The following is a 22,592-nucleotide window of genomic DNA, read 5'->3' as shown; positions in this document are numbered from 1 at the left end:
GTTTGAATTATGGACAAATTTGTCATACATGTATATATATTATTTGAAATTTTATCTGATGCACAATATTTGTCGTAGTATATGCTTTAATTATTGTAATATATGCTTTAATTATGTAGTTTGTAACCCACACTTCAGTGTTTATCTTATGTAGTGTTTTTTAAATAATTGAAGTTTAGTTTTACCAGTAGATGTTTTATTGGTGTATAATAGCATTGACCATAGCACATATTCAATGAAGCACTTGGGCTTTATGTCAAAAATGTGCAAACGGTCAACTCATTTTTGATGTTTCATCCGCATGTATTACACACTGACGAAACATAACAAATTAAAAATCAAGTATTAAAAAAAAACACTATGCAAAATAAAACACTAACTAGTTCACCTAAAAAAAGGCAAAAAGGGCCACACCCATAAAAATTGACTTTTTTATTTTTGGTCAAATTTTGAAATTTTTTTTTGTGGATTCCTTATGAAAATAACTGCCTGATTTTTTCAATAAGATTCCAGAAATTACACTTTTCAAGTTATAAAGGGCCAAGGGATTACAAGCAAAGATCTTTGATTCAAATCCTTAAAGTAGTACTTTTTTCACCTTTAATTGATTTCAAATTTCATGCTATATTGTGTTCAAACCAGTGGTGGGTCCATAAGTCCCTATGCTTAAGTGTGTCCACACTTGTCCTAAGTGAACATAGTTTAACATACTGTGGTCGTACTATGCTGTGCTCAGCGAAGCTCTTTTTCTTTATTATATTGTTTTATTATTGATGTACCATAAAGCAGGAAATTTTCGTAAGGTTCTAATTTTCACTGTATACTTGAGGTTTTGAGATATGCGAAAATAAGTTTGCTAAATTAATGTCCAGATATTTTACATATAATTAGCATTCCACTAAAGCTGAAGATGCCAAAAGTAAAGACTGCAAAAATTTAATACCCCAACTCAAAGTGCAAATCACAAAATTGGGCACCCGTGTAAGCTACCTGCTATATTGTATTATTGCAACTTTTTTTCTTTTTTTTATTACCACAAAAGATATGACTTGTTTTTTTATTACAAAAATCATAAAGGGTATTTAATTGGGCGGTTATTATGTAATGATTACATAAAGGGTATTTAATTGGGCAGTTATTATGTAATGATTAATACTTACATGGTTTATTAATGAAATCTAATTTCAGTTTTCATCCCCTCTTTCATTTCAGTACTACAGCCACCAACTTTCTGAACTCGTATTTGGATGAGTTAAGATCCGCTGGAATCAACTCCTTTTGGATTGGAGCCACTGGTAATAGAAATCAGTCTGATTTATTGTGTATCTCAGTCACAACCAACTAAATTATTGGAGTGAACTATTATTCTTATTTGACAGGCTTATGAATTGGCCTTAATTTTTTCACTGTAAGCCAACATATTTTTTTACACATTTCGTGTGGAAAGATAAACCATGAAGTAAAACCATCTTGAACATGTCCATTTATTGTTAGATAGAGTGATATTCGTTTTAGTGATAGGTATAGCAAAATCAAGTAGACATCCTTAAGCCAGAAAAAAAGTATCTACAAAAATAAGAAGTTTTGCTGTAATTATACATCAGGGATGGATTAAAGCAGGGCCACACCAGGTGCATGCCCCCTCTAAAATTGGGGAAAAAAAGATTTATTTGCATGAAATATTGGTTTTTCTACCCTTAAAAATTTATTGAACAGGCAGTTATTTCTAATACCCCACCTCCCCCCAACCAGAAATCCTGGATCCTCCCCTGTACGTGTTGTAACATGATTTAGTGATTTTGTCAAACTACATTATTGTAGTCTCTTACTAGATTATACTTTCTTGTAATGTGGTGGGTGCTGCTGTCAGACCAGGACATGTTTACCCTTCCAGAGCGCCTAGTATCACTGCCCATTATTTGTGGGAATTTATATTTGTGTAGTGTCCTTACTTTTTGTTTTTTATTGTAATTGTATTTGATTCTGTTTCGCTACATGTTGATTGTTTTTAGTGCCTGATTTCACGTTCAGGCTATGTACTTAGATTTTCTTATTCCTGAATTGTCCATTGACTCCTCGGTATATTTGGCTGACATTTAGTACTGTAAAAATGACAAAGAGCATATGGTAAAATGAATTTTTTGGAGTTATTACTTTTCTAAAAAGATTGTTTACCTTTTCAGATAATAATAGTACTACCTATAAGTGGTCTATTGGGGCGGCTATCAAGTACCAACATTGGGTACATAACCCACCCTCGAATACAGCTAACAGACAAGACTGTGTGTTTATCAATACGTGTGAGTATTACAATTACCAACATTGGGTACTTAACCCACCCCCGAATACAGCTAACAGACAAGACTGTGTGTTTATCAATACGTGTGAGTATTACAATTACCAACCCTGGGTACATAACCCATCCCCAAATACAGCAAACTTACCAGACTGTGTGTGTATCAATACTTTTAAGTGTTACAACTACATTAAGACAGAAGTAAGCCAGTTCAAAAGACAAGCCTGATGAATGAGGTCTAAAAAATAGTTTCCAGTTTGTGTTGAAGTTTTATATCATTCCACAGCATACTCTGAGAACCTTTAAATCCAAAAAAAAAAATAGTATTTAGTCAAACATTTTGGGAATACTGAGATTGATGAATAAACTTGTAACTATTTCACTCCTTTACAAACAATCATGAATGGCTGATGTGCATCTTGTAACTTATAATATCCTGACATTAAGAATCTAGTACTGCTGAGAGTGCAAAACAGATTTTCTTCAGCCCAAGGTATAATTTCAAGTTCTCTGATGAGGCTTCACCATTTTAGAGAATATTTTGTCCAAGTAGCTTAATAAGACCCTGTAAATGATTCCAGCAAAGTCTGCTGTCTAAGGAAGGCTGTACTTTTTTAAGATATTTCTGACTGGTTGTTGTGTAAAACAGTTACATATTAGCTTAAAATATTCCTGTACTTTTTCAGAGTTGATAAAATTAACTAGAATTTGATAGGAATTATATACTTAACTCAACTTTCTCTGGCACTCTTAGGGCTGAAAGAAAACATTGTTTTTATTCCCTCTGCTGGTATTCCTTTCCAAGTGTTCATATGTTAAGATATACATGAATAACTTACTCTCAGCTTTTGCATGATTTTTATACGGAGTTGTATTTACCAATAATACCTGTGTTTTCTAGATGACAGAAGAGGATTATGGCGGCCAACAAGAGCCTGTGGCGTGAAGAAGGCTTTTATATGTACTATAGATTTTGGTCATCAACCAAAACCAATGAGAGCTACACCAAGACGTCAGTATATTGTAAAAGGGGTATACTGTAAACATATTAATTTTTGCAGTTGGTAATGTTCGCAGTTGATAATTTTCGCAGTTGGTAATTTTTGCAGTTGGTAATTTTCGAGGATTCTGTCAAATGAACATATTAATAGGTATCAATTTTCACAGTTTCAAAAAAATTTGTAGTGCTATATGGTTATAAAATTCATTTCACGGGTACTATTTTTTGCAGGTTTCTGTCCACTGTGAAAAATAGCAAAATTTGGTACACTGCAAAAATTAAAATGTTTACAGTAATACAGTCAAACCTGTTAATATAAAGAAAAACTACAGTGTATTGACTTGAAATAAAAACAAAATTTGGATGAGGCTCAGAATCTTGGTTAGCACACAAGGCTTCATTTAGTGTTTTTTCTGATTCATTCCAAATTTTTGTATATAGATTTTATTTCAAGTCTATATTTTGTTTGTTTTTATACTGCAATCATTTTATCAATCAAGTTTAATTGGATATAACATGTTAATTGCATTTTTTTCCATAAAAGTTATATACTGTCAGTGACCATATACAATCAATAAATATACTATCAGTGACCATATACAATCAATAAATATATTGTCAGTGACCATATACCATCTATAAATATACTGTCAATGCATTTTGGTTGCTCAAATAGAAATAATTCAGTATGAATGAAATGTCTCTCTTGGGTTAAGAAAAAAAAACATATTTCAGTTGAGATTTAAATAGAAATCATTGTTGTGGAAATTCTTTAGAACAGTTCATGGCTTGATTAAACAGGTTTTCGCTTTTATAAGTAATTTTAAAGCAGGTTTGATGGTAATTTTATTGTTAGTCAGGAATTTATCTGCAAAAGACCAACTTTCTATTGAATATTTAGGTCTTTCAAGTACAATTACAAATTTGGAAGGCTAGTGAAAATCATTAAGTAGGTAAAGAAGTTCTGCTTATCTTGCTGTGATGTTAAATCTTTGAAATCATTCATTAGTAATTCATGTATACTGGAGGTAGTAGGCCATTAAAACCAATTTCCCTTTTTGATAGTCATTCATAAGAATTTGGACATTATCAGTTCCTAAAAATTTACACTCTGGTCACCAGTGACGAATTTGTACAATATATGAGTAAATTGCTGCTTATAAAATAATATAAAAACAAAAATGAGATTATCTAAATTAACATAATCATTGTGCATTTATATGGAAAAAGATAATATAAATAATTTTTAAAAAATTTTGACGTATTCTTTTTTTTTAAATTTGAATATTACAACATATAAAGATACATAAAATAATGTCATATTCATTCAACCAATCAAAAGACATAAGACATAACCGATGACCCAGGGTTATATTTTAGAAAAACTTGTGGAACGATAATATTACCCAAGCTTCCAGTTTAAAGCATTTCTCTACCACCATATCACAGTCACACCTGTATTAACAGAATCACCTTTGGATTGAGTAATTTGCTCAATTTCAGCCATTTTTCTGTTTTTACAGGTTCAAAATATATCTAAACTGGGATAAAACGACTTTAAGAAGTGTCTGGTTTGGACAGGTTTTCTTATTATTCTGGGTTCTGTTTAGACAGTGTCAAGTGTAATTGCACAATTGGTGTTTTAAATCATATTAAGTAATGACAGATATGTATAATAAATTTAATGTTTGTTAATTCTCCTTTATCAAATTTTATTTAAGTTATGATTGTAATATTTTTCATGGTATGAAGAAATAATCTCAGTGACTTAGTACACATTAAATTACTTTCAGAACATTGAGGTTATTTTTTATAGATGAAAATAAAATTCTTTTTTATTCAATTCTTAATTCAAAATTTAATGTGTAGATCAGTGATTTTAATACTGTGTACTGTGGAATTATAGTGGGAGTTCGGGATAAGAGCTGTAGGGTAAAAATAAAAGTGTAGTGAATATTTTTTTAGAAGTACATTATACTATAAAACTGTATGAAAGTAGATTGATCACAAAAATTAGAAACAAAAAGACTGGTAGAATATGTACAGGTTTACAATATATGTATGATGTCCTTCAAATGTCCACATCCATGGTAAAACCTGGTAGTAAACATATGACCAGGTGTTGTAGTATGGCCAACTTGCATTGTTGTAGGTAGCAAGATTTAATTAGCCAGTTAATTAACTTGGATAATTGGTTAATTCATGAGTCAAATTGGTTTGTCACTGGTTTGTTACCTATGGGTCTAAGGTATGATCCTTGGTGGTGGAGGTATAATTTTGTGAGGCAAATTATGCTCTCCTGTTATGCAATGTCATAGATATATTAAGGTTCTATTTCAAACATCGTATATAAGTTATACTTTTTGTACCTGAACAGTTTTAACACAAAATTAAATTACTCATAACTATTTCTATAGCTTCTCTGAGATGTGATGCACATTGGATCCTGAAAAGTGGAAATTGTTACCAGTTTAATGATACAAGGAGGAACTGGGAAGGAGCTCAAGCCATTTGTCAGAGACAAGGGGGACAACTAGCCACAGTTAGCAGTAATGATATACACACCTTCATCATCAGTAAGTTCATTTTACAACCTGAATTTTGACCTTCAGGGTAAGGGTTAATTGCACTGCAGACAGGCCATGAAGATAGTGTCATGCAAGGAATCTCTTGAATTTCTTCCTCTTATGAGAGAAATTCATTGTCTTTTCACTCATTCTGCTGTGCTCCACTGGTAAAAATCTTTAATAAGTATTAACACTAGATTCCCAATCATAATCGGGAACCTATTATACACAACTCTTGTTGATTTCACCTTATTAGTATCAACTTTTTTGTTTTTCCATTGTTCTTACTGCCTGTCATTCTCCAGCTACTACAGTAATACTTTAAAAAAAATATTGGCAATTTCCAACGATAACATTGTGTCAAATCAACAATGACATCACTGTTATTCTGTATTTCTCTTGTCTTCAGTGGCATGTATACACAATTACCTCCCCTGTTCGAGTGTGACCTGATTGTTTGTCTACCAGTAATTTTTGGATGTCACACTTCCAGCAAGTTTGGTAATCTGTATAATATATCAATTATTTTTACAACAGGTTTTGAATAATTGTTCTGTGTTCACACAATACAATTTTTTTAACATGTCAAAATGCAGGGAAGTGATAAAACACTATTTACCTATAGTATTTATAAAATGAGGCCCATGAAGGAATTACCTTGGTGTTTTCTTGCCAGTGGTAGACCTTACCATGCAATCTTACAATTAGTGGATAACCTAGTGACATGACAATGTCTATCTAATTATATTAAAGATATTTTTTTAAGTTTTATGAATTACATTTATGCTTACATTTTGAGATAAGTGGTGCAACATAATTCTACAAAGACAATCACACTGTAAAAATGTGAAATTTTTCACAGCAGTATTATTATGATTTTAGGCTATGCCTAAGATAGACGGAGCTCAATGTGTGCCCTCAAAATACCTTCAGCTGTACTCATTATATTTTGGTTGCCTTTCTGTCACTATTTTCAAATTGTTTGCTGTGAATTAACAGTTTAAACATACATTTAAATAAATATGTAGAAAATCATATTTATGGATGTATTAAAAGACAAAACAGCACCTCTGCTCTTGCACTATCCTTTACTTCCATGTTGACAAATTTTGTCAGAACATTTTTTTGCCATTAGCAGTTCTGGTCATACTTTCTACATATATAGGACATCACTGATGCTCCGTCCATATTATTGCCATTTTGGGGTACGGCGTGTAGCACAAAAATGTAAACTGTCTTGAATATTTTTTGTAAAGAACGTTAAAAGAATATTTTAGGAGATATCACAAATTTAAAACTGTGTGAAAGTAGATTGATTGCACAAACTGCAAAAAAAAAGACAACATAAAAAAATTCCTGATTTACTGTCATTTCAACAGTGATTTATATTATATACACATTGTACTTTTTGGTTAACTATTTGTATATTTTTAGGTCGTATAAGGACAGCAGAGTATTGGATAGGTCTGAACGATAGAACACAAAATCGTAAATTTGTTTGGTCTGCTGATGGTTCAGCACTGGTAAGTCACATTCAGACAGTCAGGTTTTTTCCTTTTTCTTTTATAATATATGTATTTTGTTGCTCCCTGTCTAGTTTTGTTAGTAAGATATTTTGAGCTGATTGGTCTTAAGATACAATGCAATGCATTCAAGTAAAATAATTAAGATACAAGTTTTAATTAGTGCAGGGGCGGATCCAGGATTTGAGTTTATGGGGGGGGGCATTAATTGAAATTAATGCCGTGCAAAGCAAGGCAAAAAAGTATTATGGGATTAAAATTGAGGTGAAAATTTTTTTTCTTACGGATTTAGGGGGGGTGTACGCCCAGCACACCAGTCCTTGGATCCACGCCTGTAGTGCATTTATAACCCTGTTGCATTTTTGACAATAATGAAAATTTGATATAATTAAAATTTACAGCCATTCACTGTTTCAGTTGTAGTATATACATGTAGCATGTTACACTTGATCCAATGTTTAAAGAAATTTCTATATTCAAGGCACTTAAACTTTAAAATTAAAAAAATGTAAAGTGATTTAAAATTGAATATTTAACTATCTGTGTCTGTCTGTTATTATGTACATAAGCTAATTTTGTTAACAGGAGATTCATGTGAATTAAGATTCACATGAAAATCACATGAACTTAATACAAATTGTGTGATAGTTGTGTAAAATTTTCTTAGCACGAATTTCATGTCTAAAGTTCACATGAAATTTGCTAGATGACATGATTCACATGAAAATCACATGAATTTTACATGAACACTTGAAACAAATAATAATAGTGAGCACTGTGAAGCGGTGTGAGCTCTACCGTTATTACGTGTATATTCTAAATTTCCCTTAAGGTTTCCCAATATGCTAACGAAAAAAAAGTAATGTTCCGGAAGTAACAAAAAGTGACTGTCCTTACAGAGAAAATTCATCATTTCCTTCAGTCAAACAAATAAAATATAGGTTAAGATTATGTTTCAGTAAAAATAGATTCATCTTTTCTGATAGTTTTCAAGTCTTTTCTAATTTGTTTTACTCATTTAAAGAAGTGAATGTTATGTTTAAATAAACTTCAGGAAAAACCACATGGATGTACGTACGTGTATCTCCGCTCTTCCACTGTTGCTGTTGTCAAGAACCTAGCCCACCTCGGAAAAAAATATAACTGATTATTTTATCAAAATCGAAGCATAGCATTTCTAAGATAGAAAAGGCAATCGTTTTCTTGTTTGGAACTTTCAACTGTCGTCTGACTTTTGTTTACATCACATGATATGTGTAAAATATTCCCACCATCCATGGAGAACTGTAATATTTCCAGTATCTGTACAAATTGATCTGACAGGCCATAACTAAAATGGATGTTGCTGGAGATGCCCTTAAGGGATAAAAAATGTAAAGCATTGTGAAGTGCTATAAAGTTACTGACCATTTTGAGAGCGAGGGGAAAGGGGGGTATGGGGTTAGAATTTTGGTGAAAAAAATTTTCAAGTTATCCATTTATTGAAAAAAAAACTACCCCATCAATTAACAAGACATATTGCTGGTTAAATATAAATAAAAATATTGCACTTGCGAAGCAAAAATTTTCTTCCGTGTTGCCCCCCCCCCCCTTTGTAATGTCCATTATTATTTTTGCGTGTCTTGCAGACGGTACATATACAGTAATGCTCACGGTGCTCGCTGGTTTAGGCAATGCCTACCCCATATTAGGATAATAAATTGGAAAGAGTGAATAACCAAATTATGATCAAGAGTGCAGATGAATACTTAGATTTAATGAGTTGGAACTTGTTGCATTCTTGGCACAAGTGATTATATTTTGGTTATTCACAAAGGCCAATTAATTATCCTGTTTATTATATAGATTTACTCTGTTATTGGTTGCTATTTTCAACATAGATTTTTAATTTTGTGACCAATAGATATTTGTGTTGTGATATGTGGTGATGTTTTGGCAGGAGATAGTATGAAAGTGAAATTCCTGAATTTATTGAACAGTGTGAATTATCGAAATTTTTTACACATGGAAAATTCAGTAAATCGCTGCTATCTATATGATAATGTGAAATGTTTTGTCTGTGTTTTGTGAAAATACCATGTCCTTCAATGGATTTTGATGAACCTAGGATATACTTAATTATTAGAAGAATCTGGCATCCTCGTTGATATAGACAGAAATAGTGCCTCTGTTTTATTTAGGGAAAAAGGCTTATACATAATGTGACAAGGTATGAAAATCTGACATTTCAGAAAAGACCAACAAAATGGTGCCCTCATGAACCTAACGATCAGGGTACTGAAAATTGTATTGAATACAAGAATAGATGTTGGAATGACAAAGCGTGTACTACTGGATTAAAATTTGTTTGTCAAAAACCACCAAGTATGTTGTGGCATTTTGTGTCTCACATTTACATTGAGCTCAACATTTTCTTCCTATAATGAATGTGTTTTTCAGTGGTAACTTACAATTTTAGAATTGAAAGATCAATCAGTCAATCAATCAACAATCTAAAAATGGGATCCTTGCATTCAGCATTTATTTGACTTCTCATTTTTCAGTTATACAGTTAAACATTCAACTCTAATTTAATATTTGAAAAATTTTGCTTTTTCTTAATCAGTAATTTAAAGTTTTTTATTTTTTAATGGAAAACACTTACTAATATTTCCATTCCATAAAATGCAGAATATTCTTTAATGTTTGCATTTTCATTTACATGTAATTTACATTTTTGTAGTAAAATTTTCTTCCAAATATATATATAGGAAAAACACTTTTTCTCTTTGCATCAATATCACTGCAATTTGAGATTTGAATTTACTTATTTAAGTTTTATACATGATTATACTTAATGAGAAGTACTTATGCATCATTTAAAATTAAATGTACCACTGGTTAACACTAAAATGCTGTTTGTATATTGCTACTATCATAATTCACATATCATCATATTCATTCAACATTTTTAGGGTAGACTTACTAAATGGTGTCCAAGAGAACCTAATGATAATGCAGGCGCTGAAAACTGTGGCGAATATAAAAATAGATGTTGGAATGACCAACGTTGTAGTGATCCGAGAAAATTTATTTGTCAAAAGCCGCCAAGTATTCATTGATAAAACTTCCATATGTATACTGCCCCCTCCTTTTCTGTAAAGTGTCTCCTGGTGACATGATATATTTATCCCTTATATATTTGTATGTTATGTATATAATATGTGTGTGTTAATATATATAATATATTTGTGTGTATATGAGCCCCATCTCCCGCAAGTGTATATGAATGTAGAATCCTGTTGTGTCAGTGGCATGAAAAAAAATCTTGTTTTATTAAAATCCTACTCCTTCTTGGTCAGCTATTTAGAGTCTTTGGAACCCTCATATTTTTGTGCAAAGTAGTCATCTTACCAATAATCATACAGCATTAGAATTACAAATAGAATCACTATACAACTATTTCCTATATCTACACATGAAAAACTGCAACATATGTTTCTCATATGTTTAGGACCACCATGAAACATATAGTAATTTTATGTCCATACGAATTAGTGTATGGAATACAGGAATAAAAATTTTTATTTTAATGTGTTTTTGAAGGAAGAAAAATATAAATTTCCATACTGGTCCTAAACATATGTTTCCTCATGTTTTAAAACATATGAACACATGTGGTGCATTTGTTTTCTGTGTAAGTCAAGACTGCTATTCTGTTTAAGGAGAGGAATATTTTATTGATTATTTATTCTTAGTTATGGTTAATAGGTTTTGTATTGAAAGCGGAGAAAAAAGAAAATATATTACATGGGAGAAAACTCATTTGTTCATTAACTTTTAGTATTTTTTGAATTTCTAATTTTGTGTGATTATTAAAGTTATTATAGCCATATACTTCAAAGGTTTGTCTACTGACCATTATATCATACTCATACTATTACTCATATCAAAGATGTGCAAAATGTATTTTAGATCAAATTGATTCATTGAGATTTATTGGACATATTATTTCTAAAATTTTGTTCTATTATTACTAGTTTGAGAGAAAAAAAATCTTTATAATGTTGTACTGTCCTTGCATGTTTTTTTCATTTCTAAGAACTGATTCAATGGTCTTGGGATAGCATGCTTGCCTTGAATATGGGAGGTTTTTGGGTTCAATCCCTGGCAGAGATATCAATAACTTTGCAGTCAGTGATTTTCCTCCAAGCACACAGTGTGTAGGAGATAGAGGGATGACTGACTGGATCATAGTCAAAATAATGTGGTAGAATGGGATGACATGCCTACCTGCAGGCTGTTACGGTACTTCTGTGAACTAGGACGATAAAATTCTGGCTCATGTTGTGGCAAACTAGTACAAAGCAAAAAAAAAAAATACAATATTAGTATTGTGGGTAATATTGTAAGTGATACAGTTGCACATCTTAACTATTGCTTTACCTCATGTCATTAATGTTTATTCTGTTAAGGCATTCATTTTTTGTGGTTACTAATTTTTTCGGTACTTCGTTCAAATGGAGTTTTGTGATAATGATATGTGTTTAATTGTATGGAAAATATATTTATAAAGATACCAATTTTTTCAAAATTATTTGCCTACCGATGGAAGAAAAAGAAAATTAGTACACTGCAGAAAATGTTAAGCTTACAGTATAATGATTACTTTAGACTCAACCATACTAATAAATCTATGTTCATAATCTGGATTTATCCTATTCATTGACCTTTATATCATGGCTTAATTCTTGATAAATATTTAATTTAACATTTGTAATCATTTTCATTTTCAAGCATGAAATTATACTTCTTACTTTAAAGGATTTTTAATGATTTTAAAAACATATTTCTCATTTTTTTGTATATTTTGTTTGTTTTGTTTTGTTATGTTTTTTTTTATTATAATGCTTTTTTTCCTTTTTGATGATGTTTTAGATAGGTTAATTGATCTTTTATCAATATACCAATTTGAATACAAAATTAGAATGATAGCTTTGTATTTTACACTTCATTTTCTTTGTGTTACAGAAAGTGTACCAACTGGAGCACCAATGACTACAACTCCTAGTAAGTGACTGTATTACCAGTTTCTTTAATAATCAGGCAGGGGTGATACACCTGAAAAAAAATGCAGGACTTTTGTATTTTTGAGATACTTGGGAAACGTATAAAATTTAGATAGTATTGTGATAAATATGTCCAAAATATTTATTGAATCATTGGAACTATTAACTAAGGTGTAGTGTCATGAAAATACTCTCAGCTTTATTTCCCCAAAACCAGTTTAGGAGTAGAGCCATAAATGACCATACATGGTCTTGTTTTAGATTTTTTTTGTCTTTTCAACAGGACCTATAAGACTACTACTAGTTTACTACTTTCTGCCAAAAATAGAATGACTACTTTTCATAAAATATTCTATTATTTTGTTTTCTGATATTCTAAACATTGAAACATTATATGATGTAGGGCCATTTAGTTTGAGATGTGGTGTGGGCTGGGAAGAGGATCCTTCTTCACACTACTGTTACCAGTTCCATGATGACCAGTTAGCATGGATGGACGCCAGGCTGTCTTGTAGGAGAATGGGTGGAGATCTGGCCAGTGTACACAATAGAGAGGAGCAGGTCTACATCAACAGTAAGTATGTAATACCAACCATATTATGATGAGGGTGCTGGTTTATCATTAGAAGATATTTTTTAAGCGGGGTTCACTGGTTGAGCTGAGTATAAAACAGAAATAAATATATTATTCGTAAGTATCCAGTGTAGAATTACACAGCCAAATGTGCCACTTACGGTAACTATATGGTGCTTAATTCATATAATACTCTTTAGCCAGTTATTTTTGCGGGTTTATAATTTGGCGATTTTAAGGCAAAAAGTTATAACAAACATTTTAGCAATTCTAATTTTGGCGGAAGCTAAATTATGCCCTTAATACCTAAACTCAGAGTGAATATTTCACAGAATTTATTTCAGTGTTTTTAAACAGGCCACTAAAATATGCCAAAATTAGCACCCTGCGAAAATGTCCTGCTATACGGTAATCCCATATGATTATTTACATATGACAGTCATATGATAGTCGTATGATTACCATATGATTTTGTTATGTAAATTTTGGCTTGGAAACATATGATAATCATATTGTTAGTGAAAAACATATGATTATCATGATACTCATGCAATAATCATATGATAACTGAAGCATATGACTATCATATGACATTCTTTTCATATAATTACCTTATGTTGCAGACCATATTATTCTCATGTGTGGCACATTGGACTATGTACATGTAGAAGAATGGACAGAGATCTTTAGTCCAATAGATTGGCCTCAAACCAAATCAGATGAAGATACAAGTTTTAATATCTGTGCAAAAATTTGGTCCCACATGAATCCAGCAGTGAAATATAGTTGGGCATGGCTCATTTCTTGAAATTTGAAATTTGATACTGTATATGATGCAAAATTGATTTTTAACACCATATAACACTTATTATTTTTTTGAAACTGCGAAAATTAATATCTGGAGATATGTTCACTTGACAGAATCCGCGAAAATTAGCAACCTGGAAAATAATACGTTTACAGTATATAGCATTGAAAATAATGGCAATCTATGAGAATAGTATGTGTTTTAAGACATGTATCCTTATATTATTCCTGTACTTGTATTCCCTGTTCAATTGCTACTGTTTCTAACCCTAATGGTAGAATTGTCTTGACCTTAATATACAGAATCTATGCTACTTTTACAAGAACTGCATTACATTTAACATTTCTTAAGCACAATCTGCATCAGTGAGTTCTTTGACAGGGAGTCAAGGTATATTTATATAAATATTGGTATTGTCTTGTATAGAAATATAGAATTGTTAACCTATATCATATTACTTTAGCACGATCTGCAATGATGAATTCAGTGGCTCTATGGCTTGGAGGTACAGATAGATCTAGAGAAGGGGGATGGACATGGAGTGATGGTACACCATTCAACTATGTTAACTGGCAACCAGGTATGTGTTGTCAATGGTAACAAGAACAGATGAAAGGGTTCAGATTTTGTAGGAAAATCTGAATTAGCCAAATTTTGTTCTTAGTAGTTTCAAAGCATTCTTTATATACATAATGTTTTTAAGGCAATTAGGCAGAATGATTTATTTGAAAAGGTGACATTATATAAATAACATATAGCCAAATGGGTGATAGAGCAGTTTGTTACCCTGGGAAAATTGTTATTACCCTGAGGCTTTGCCGAAGGTGGCAATGTATTTTCAAGGGGTAACAAACTTTTTATCACCCTCTAAGTCATATGTTATTTATATTATTATACCTAATGTTCCATTGTCATTCTTTTTCGAAGTAAGCCCTAAAAATCAGTTTTATATGTTTGTCTATTGTCTTTATTTTCTTCATTATAATTGTTTTATTTTCTTTTAAGTTTGCATTCATCTGAAACTGTAAACGTCAATTGTGGTTCACACCCCTTTTTGTGGCCTTTATTTAATGCATTGGATGTGGACCTTTTTCCTTCTCACAAATATAAATGTCAAGAAGATGGTTTTTTTTTCTGTTTTCTTGTACCTGGGTATATAGTTATTTTATCCAACTGTTACCATGGGTCTTAACAAAAATAAAAAAAAGGTCAAGAATGCAGTGTATGGGCATTTAACAACTATGACATGTATTTTCATTTGAACACTTTCTTTTCCAGTTTCAGCCTCAGTCACTTTTTAATTTGAAAATACAATATGAAAAGTTTGGGGACAGATTCGTATTAGATTTGGCATCATAAGTTCAAAAAAAAAATAATTGTGTCTATTGTGTCTAAACGTTACATCAGTTATTGATATGGACTTCTCAATTTTACCAGAACCGGTGTAGCTTTTCAGGAGAGCGTAATAGACAAAGTCAAAGACTGAAGTCTTTGAAGTCACTAATCATTAAATATTCTATGCCACTGATTTTTTGCTTGCTTTCAATATCCAGCTGTATTCAATGCTCTACTGAACTTAACTCCCGATCATTCAGTGATTTTCTCATTTTCACCACCTTGGCGTAGATATATGTATGGACTTGGTTCAGAATTTAAAAAATCACAAATTTTAGCGAGCTGTAACTTTAAGATTTTAGGTTGATTGATAATATACATTCATGTTCTTTTCTATTTCACATCTTTTGACATATCATACATTTGTACATTACTAGCAAAATAAGTGTATTCCTTTTTGGAAAATTTATTTGACATTTAAGAATGTTCCAAATGTTTCTCAATCAAAACAACTTGGAGACTAGGCATTTCTCTGACAGCTATTTTACAGAACGTTCAATGCTATTGGATCATTTCATCTTTTAATGTAAACTTCCCTTACTCTGAAACACACGTAGAACACATGTATATGTATGGTATTTAAGAGGTACATTTTGATCTCGTATGAAGCCGTAATACACACTTCTATGGCACCAATCAGCAGCATATGGTGGTATAGTAATATATAATTATGCAAATCATATACGAATTTACAGTACAGAAATATGAGTACAATTATTACATTATTAGCGACTTAGAATCCCTTTAAGCCATGCAATAGAGCAGAACATTATCCTTGTATTGAACCAATCAAAATTCAGCAAATTGACATGAAGTATAATAAATAAATTTAACAAATTAGGTAGGTACTCTTAATGATATTCATTGTACATGTGCCTCTTGTGGTTACAACAAAGCTGAAGTTTCAGGCAGGAGGTGATACATGTAAACAACCCACCAATTTCATTTTTATTTTTAATTCAGGAGCAGTTACATACAAATACAAGTCCTAGTTTGTCATCCAGTTGTGGCACTTTTGTGATCAAATTTAGATCGTGTTTGATATTGGCACTTTGCAAGAGTTATCATTCTTGGTTTGGTTGATTAATGAAGTGGGAGATGAATGTATGCTTTTCTAAACAATAATACAGATATGCATGCAAAAAGGGTTTCAGTTATGTAAAAATATGGCATTTGTAGAATGAAAAAGCTTTGGTAGGTTTTTCTAAACCACCAATCACCCATTGACATTGTCTGAATTTTATATGGATTGGTACTTAAAACTTCTTGGATGATTCCTAGGTGAACCAAATGATTACAGACATAGAGAGGACTGTATGGGGTACTATGTGGGTAGAGCTTACACCTGGAACGATTTCCCATGTAACAACAGAAATGGATTCATCTGTAAAAAACATTGTAAGTACACAATTATTGGGTATTGAGAATACAGAATGAATTGTATTCTTATGTAACAGTCTTTATAAAAAATCAGACAGCAGGTGATTCATGCATGTCAAAAACCCACCAAATTCACTTTTATTTCTTGTACAGAAACAGATACTGATCACATAACCAGTCTTAGTTTGTCAATTGGTTGTTGCGCTTTTGAGAGAAAAAAAATTTTAGATTGTACATGAAATTGTCATTTTGCAAGAGTTATGGTTCTTTATTTGGTTTCATTTGGTTGATTTTAGTTTTTCATTTGGTTCTTGTACTTTTGAGAAAAAAAGTTATACAGATTATGTATGAAATAGGCAAGAGTTATCTTTCTTGATTTGGTCAGATGTGGTTTGTTATAGTGGGAGATAAATGTTTAATTTTCTCAAAAATACAAATCTGAACACAGAAAGGGCTATTGTTACATAAATATATAGCATATATAGACTGAAAAAGCATCATTTGTTTGGTGGGTTTTTGTACACCATGAATTGTTTTACTATTGGCAATGTCTGGATTTTATATGGACTAGTACTTAAATGATTTGGGATTAATTTTAAATTTCTACAAACACTTTTTAGTTAGATCTTGAATTATTTTCAATTATGGATTTTTTTTAAAATTTAATACTAAATTAAAAGGGACCACTGGTACAATTCAGATAAAGTTCAAAGAAATACTGTTACTCACACATATAAATGAATGAAATTATTTTCATCACACATAAGTTTTAATACATGTACTTTTGTGGTGACTAGTGAAAACAACTTCAGAACAAAAACATTTTGTAACCACCGATAAATAGATAAACCGGTAACTTATATATGTTAACATTTTTATCTTTGTTGTATAGGGGGACCACAGACAACATTTCCTCCCAGGGTTACTCCACAGAAACCTTGTAAGTCCAGTATTAATGAATAAACTCTTTTTCATCAATGTAACTTGATTTTGAATCTGTTTGTGTGTCTGTCATTTAATTTTTTTTCTAGAATCTATGTTTATTTGTATTTAGCTATTTTTCTATATTTGGTTTCTATATGACAATTTAAGACTGAAATCTACAGTCTGTGTAATACATGAACAAAGCTGAAATCTACATTCTGTGAAATACATGTGCAAGTCTGAAATCTACAGTCTGTGTAATACATGTGCAAGTCTGAAATCTACAGTCTGTGAAATATCTCTACAATGCTGAAATCTACATTCTGTGTACCAGTAATACATATCCAAAGCTAAAATCAATAGTCTGTGTAATACAAGTACAGTACTGAAATGTACATTCTGTGTCCTGGTATTACATGCACAAAACTGAAATCTATAGTTTAGGTAATACATGTACAAAACTGAAATCTATAGTTTAGGTAATACATGTACAATACTGAAATCTATAGTTTAGGTAATACATGTACAATACTGAAATCTATAGTTTAGGTAATACATGAACAATACTGAAATCTGTAGTTTGTATATGATGTTTCTTAGTGCAGTAGTAATTGACAATAATGACCTATGGCCTACACATCTGTTTATATATATTTGTAGCTGGAATGTTCTATGGTTGCCCAACCTATTGGAAAAAGTTTGGAGACTCCTGTTGGGTATTTTATCGCAAAAATTTCACTGCCACTGCAGCAAGATCCCAGTGTCAAAGGATGGGTGGTTACTTAGCAACTGTAAACAGCAGATCTGAGCAAAATTTCATAAATGCCAATTTACCAAGACGTAAGTCACCACTATTCTTCCTATTTCTTTTCTTCAGAAGTAATCATTTGCCATAATACTTTCAAACAACCTCTTCCCAAAAGGTTGTTTCTTAATGTTGGTCCTTACCTTTCTGTTATGGATTGTTTATCTGTAGCAGTGCCCTTTTACCTTGAACTGTGACCTCAAGGTCAAATAAATGTTCCTGTTATCAATATTGCCAGGAAGTATAGTAGAAATGTAACCATATAAGCACTATTAGCTCATCTAGACTGTTGTGATGTTGAAATTAATTAACTTGGGTTGTTATTTTGCAATACATAGCTTTAGCTCATTATGAAACCTTATTTTTAATCATACTATTGGTATAGTTAACAATGGTTTATCATATTTTTACTGTGAATTAAGCTATTGTTGTTTTCTCTCATTCTAATTTGTTGTATATAGCAATAAAAGGTCCGTACAATGGAGGAAGCTACTGGATTGGTCTCAGTGATCGTGTATCAGAAAATTCCTTTGTTTGGGATGAGGGAAGGCCAGTTCTATTTACAAACTGGAACCAGAATGAACCCAACAATTACAGAAAGAGAAATGAAGATTGTGTTGGAATATGGTTAAAGGTATTTAAACAGATTTCAAATTTTTTTTTTCTTTTTTTTACAAATTATAAAAGTGAGAGAAGGGTCTTTGACCCTCTTTGAGCCAGTGGATGATACATCCCATACAAACCTTGACATTGTATTACATTTTCTAATGAAAGGAGTTAGTACCTTTAATTTCAGTAGACTTTTTATAAGATTTTGCTAGTGTTTTTCTCTGCCTTAAATTGTCTCTAAAGTAAGGCTGTATCCCCAGATGGAACTTTTCCAGTTTGTCAAAAAATGACTCATAATTAATCCTAAATAAGATAAACTATTTCCAAATTAGTAGTCAGAGAGTATGATATGGCTTTTTGTCAAGGAAGTCTATTTATAGACTGAACTTGACTTAGAGATCGTTGGCAATCAAATTACGTAACCAAGGTAGACATTTCAACATATAACTACCAAAATAACACTCCGCAGGTTATTCTTCTTGCAAAGAGTGCTTTAAGATATCGCTTCGCCGCCGATCATACTCGATGTCAAATATGTGCTGTTTACTTTGTGTACGACATGGGCGTGTAACGATATTACGGCTATTTAATATGTGTAGAGCTGCAAGATTTCAGTGATATTAACTATTGAAACTTTGACGCAGAGAACTGGACTATTTTGTCAAATTGACCCAAACATTCGTAGGGAGGAAAGCTTAAGCGAGATTTGCCAATTTATTTCTCTGGATCTGACCCTTTTAATAAAGATGTCAGGAGCTTCTAATGATGGATTTTGGGAGCTGCAAGGTACACTTTTTGTATAGTAAGTATAGATTACAGTGGAGTATCCAGGGGAGGGTACATGGGGTTGCCAACCCCTCCTTTTTAGTGGAAAATTTCATATGTGATTAATTTGATCCCAGGAATTTAACTTCTGTACATAAAATGCATGCACTGTGTACATATACTGTGTTAATTACTACATGTACGTAAATAAATAAAATGGTAAACACACATGTACATACATGTAGCAAACAACAAAGTATTTAAAATAGAAAATAAACAGAATTGTTAAATTATTATGATTTCATAGCAGAGACATAAACAATGTCTCAGTTTCAACGGTCAGGATGAAAGGAGGTCATGTGGTATATTCATCACATTCAGTAGATAATCTTGAACTATCAAAAAGGGGGGGGTATCCAGTGAAGTAAAGTAATGTCCTTGGGACGCGAGTGGACACATCAGCCATGAAATTACACATACATGTGCACATGTACATGTTTCTAAATTCCAAACTTCCACACCGATCATAGACCTTTATCACATACCCTGTATCACACCTCTAGACCTGTATCACATATCGTATATAACACACCCCTAGACTGACATATCTCATACCGTATATCACATCCCTAGACCTATATTGCATTCTATATTACACCTCTAGACCTATATTGCATTCTATATCACACCCTTAGACCTTTATTACCTTCTGTATATCACACCCCTAGACTTATATTGCGCACCCCTAGACATATATCAAAACCCTAAACCCATTTCAAGTACCCTATATATCACACCCACAGACATATATTGCATACCTTATATCACACACCTAGACCTATATCGCATACTGTATATCACACTCATGGACCTAAATCGCATTCTCTAAATCACACCCATAGACCTATGTGACATACCCTATATCACACCCCTAGACATATATTGCATATCATATATCACACCTTGTACAGAACACAATTGAAGTACATTTTGTATAGATTAGATATAAGAAAGAATGAGCATGACATGCAAAAATCTGTTTGATATGCAGTATCAACCCTCAACCTATATCACACAGCGGGCCAGTGGCCCTTCAGTTGATATAGGAGTCTCCTGTTGATACTGCTTGTGGTACATATGTATGTACTATTGGCATGTACTATTCAGAATGGAATTTAAAGAAATAGTAATACAAAGTACATGTGTCTTATATCCATTTAAGTCATAACTGATTATCAATATGGTTCTTTTTAGTACATTGTCAAGATATACCAGATAGATGTATTTAGAATGCAGTAAGAAAGTAAGAAACAGGATTTCCATGACACAAGAAAGACACTGTTATGTTAGAAATTCTGTGTCCATGAAAGTGCATGGAAAATGTGTTGGATATCTAGTCTACCAAAGGTTGACCTTTTCTAAGAGCTGATTTTCATGGACACTCTTACATGTACAATGTACTAGGTAAGTGTTGAAGGTATACATTATTTATTCATATACTTTGTATGTACACAGGTATTTAAAATTTTCAAAACTAGTGATAGGTATACTGTTTTAACTACTAGTGTAGAACAGTGTAGTCATATTTCTTAGCAAAATTTGCAATTTATATTAGTATGTCTGTGAGCAAGAAATTCACACTGAAAACTACAAACATGCATGTGCATGTACTCGAACTATGGTTACTGGCATATGCAGTTCAGTATCAATTTCATACATGAAATTATGATATTGGTAATATAGTAGTACATGTATCTAATTTGTTTTCTACTTTACAATGTGACATTAATTGCTCATAGTTAATCAACATTCAGGTATTGATCCAGAGATTTTGAAGTGGGGGTCCAAACATTATTATAAATCAGCAGGTAGCTAAAATCATACATGGAAGAAGCCCTAAAGCAATATCCTTAGCAAGCTTTCCATTTTCTGTATTTAGAATGATTTTGTCTGGTAAATGAAATGACTTTAATTTATTGTTTTAATCTCATCACTTCAAACCACTTTTTATGATCTATCTGGTTATGAGGGTATGTTGTTTTAACAATGACAGGTGAAAAGTAACCTGTTCCACTCTTACTTATGTTACCTGTTATTAATAGTTATTGAAACAAAGATGTGCTCATGAAATACACTGTACTACATTTTTGTAAAGTTTGTTATGTTATTTCAGATGAATTTGAATTATTTTAGAGAAGGAAATGTTTATTTTTTTAATAGATACAGCTGATAGAGATATTAAAAGAAGAAAACCTTAGAACACTGAAATATAGTAGATTTATACTATATGAAAAATTTTTAATATAGGACAAAAACTATGAATAATGACAGAAATATTGTTTGCATAATTTAAATTGACTATTATTGATCACTGTGGGAATATTGACCAGGTGGTTTAAAAACCAGTAAAACCTGGGACTGTTATAACCACCAAACCTTTATTTTTGCCTGATTGCATGAAATTATATGTACATGTAACAGTATTTCCCAACAAGAGGAGGTTTCTCCATATCATGGTTAAAATACATGTAACATTTTGCATATATCATACACTGTTATGATTTTTTTCCTTGATTTCTTTTCAGTGGTTATCACTTAGAAGTTTCACTAGATGAAGTGAGAAGAAGGCAAAAGTAATACAGACCATTTCTGTACTGGGATACTATTTAAGCATGAAAGAAAGTTCATGATTCTCAAGTGTTGGTACATGTATGTGTAGCATGAAGCAGCTGTAAATGTGTGTGTCAACATCTCTTAATAAATAACTATACAAACATGAAGCCTGACTTCTAAGCACATATATATTTGCAAAACATAAGAGATACTTGTATTGTAATTTATACATATTAGTGAAATAATCATGCAGAAAAAAGTAAAAGAAATGCACATACATTATTA

General features: G+C 31.8%; 1 protein-coding gene across 2 annotated transcripts in view; it reads left to right on the top strand.

Moving 5' to 3' along the window:
- LOC148612854 (macrophage mannose receptor 1-like) overlaps positions 1-22,592 on the top strand; it is a 70,717-nt gene that overhangs the window by 21,420 nt on the left and 26,705 nt on the right. Inside the window, exons 10-22 of one of the 2 annotated variants that reach the window (XM_088594687.1) lie at positions 1,213-1,295; positions 2,184-2,300; positions 3,198-3,308; positions 5,714-5,872; positions 7,298-7,386; positions 10,341-10,476; positions 12,397-12,435; positions 12,838-13,008; positions 14,280-14,396; positions 16,493-16,609; positions 17,484-17,531; positions 18,176-18,355; positions 18,782-18,954. In XM_088594687.1, the coding sequence (XP_088450813.1) occupies positions 1,213-1,295; positions 2,184-2,300; positions 3,198-3,308; positions 5,714-5,872; positions 7,298-7,386; positions 10,341-10,476; positions 12,397-12,435; positions 12,838-13,008; positions 14,280-14,396; positions 16,493-16,609; positions 17,484-17,531; positions 18,176-18,355; positions 18,782-18,954 (1,540 nt within the window). Of the gene's footprint in view, positions 1-1,212; positions 1,296-2,183; positions 2,301-3,197; positions 3,309-5,713; positions 5,873-7,297; positions 7,387-9,617; positions 9,751-10,340; positions 10,477-12,396; positions 12,436-12,837; positions 13,009-14,279; positions 14,397-16,492; positions 16,610-17,483; positions 17,532-18,175; positions 18,356-18,781; positions 18,955-22,592 lie in introns of both variants that reach the window. The other variant, XM_088594688.1, reaches the window with a different exon arrangement.

The sequence above is a fragment of the Perna viridis genome, chromosome 7, assembly GCF_037379345.1.
Source record: "Perna viridis isolate PV_CMFRI_1.1 ecotype Kerala chromosome 7, ASM3737934v1, whole genome shotgun sequence".
Taxonomy (NCBI): Eukaryota; Metazoa; Mollusca; class Bivalvia; order Mytilida; family Mytilidae; genus Perna; species Perna viridis.
This window is presented reverse-complemented; position numbering and strand designations above follow the sequence as displayed.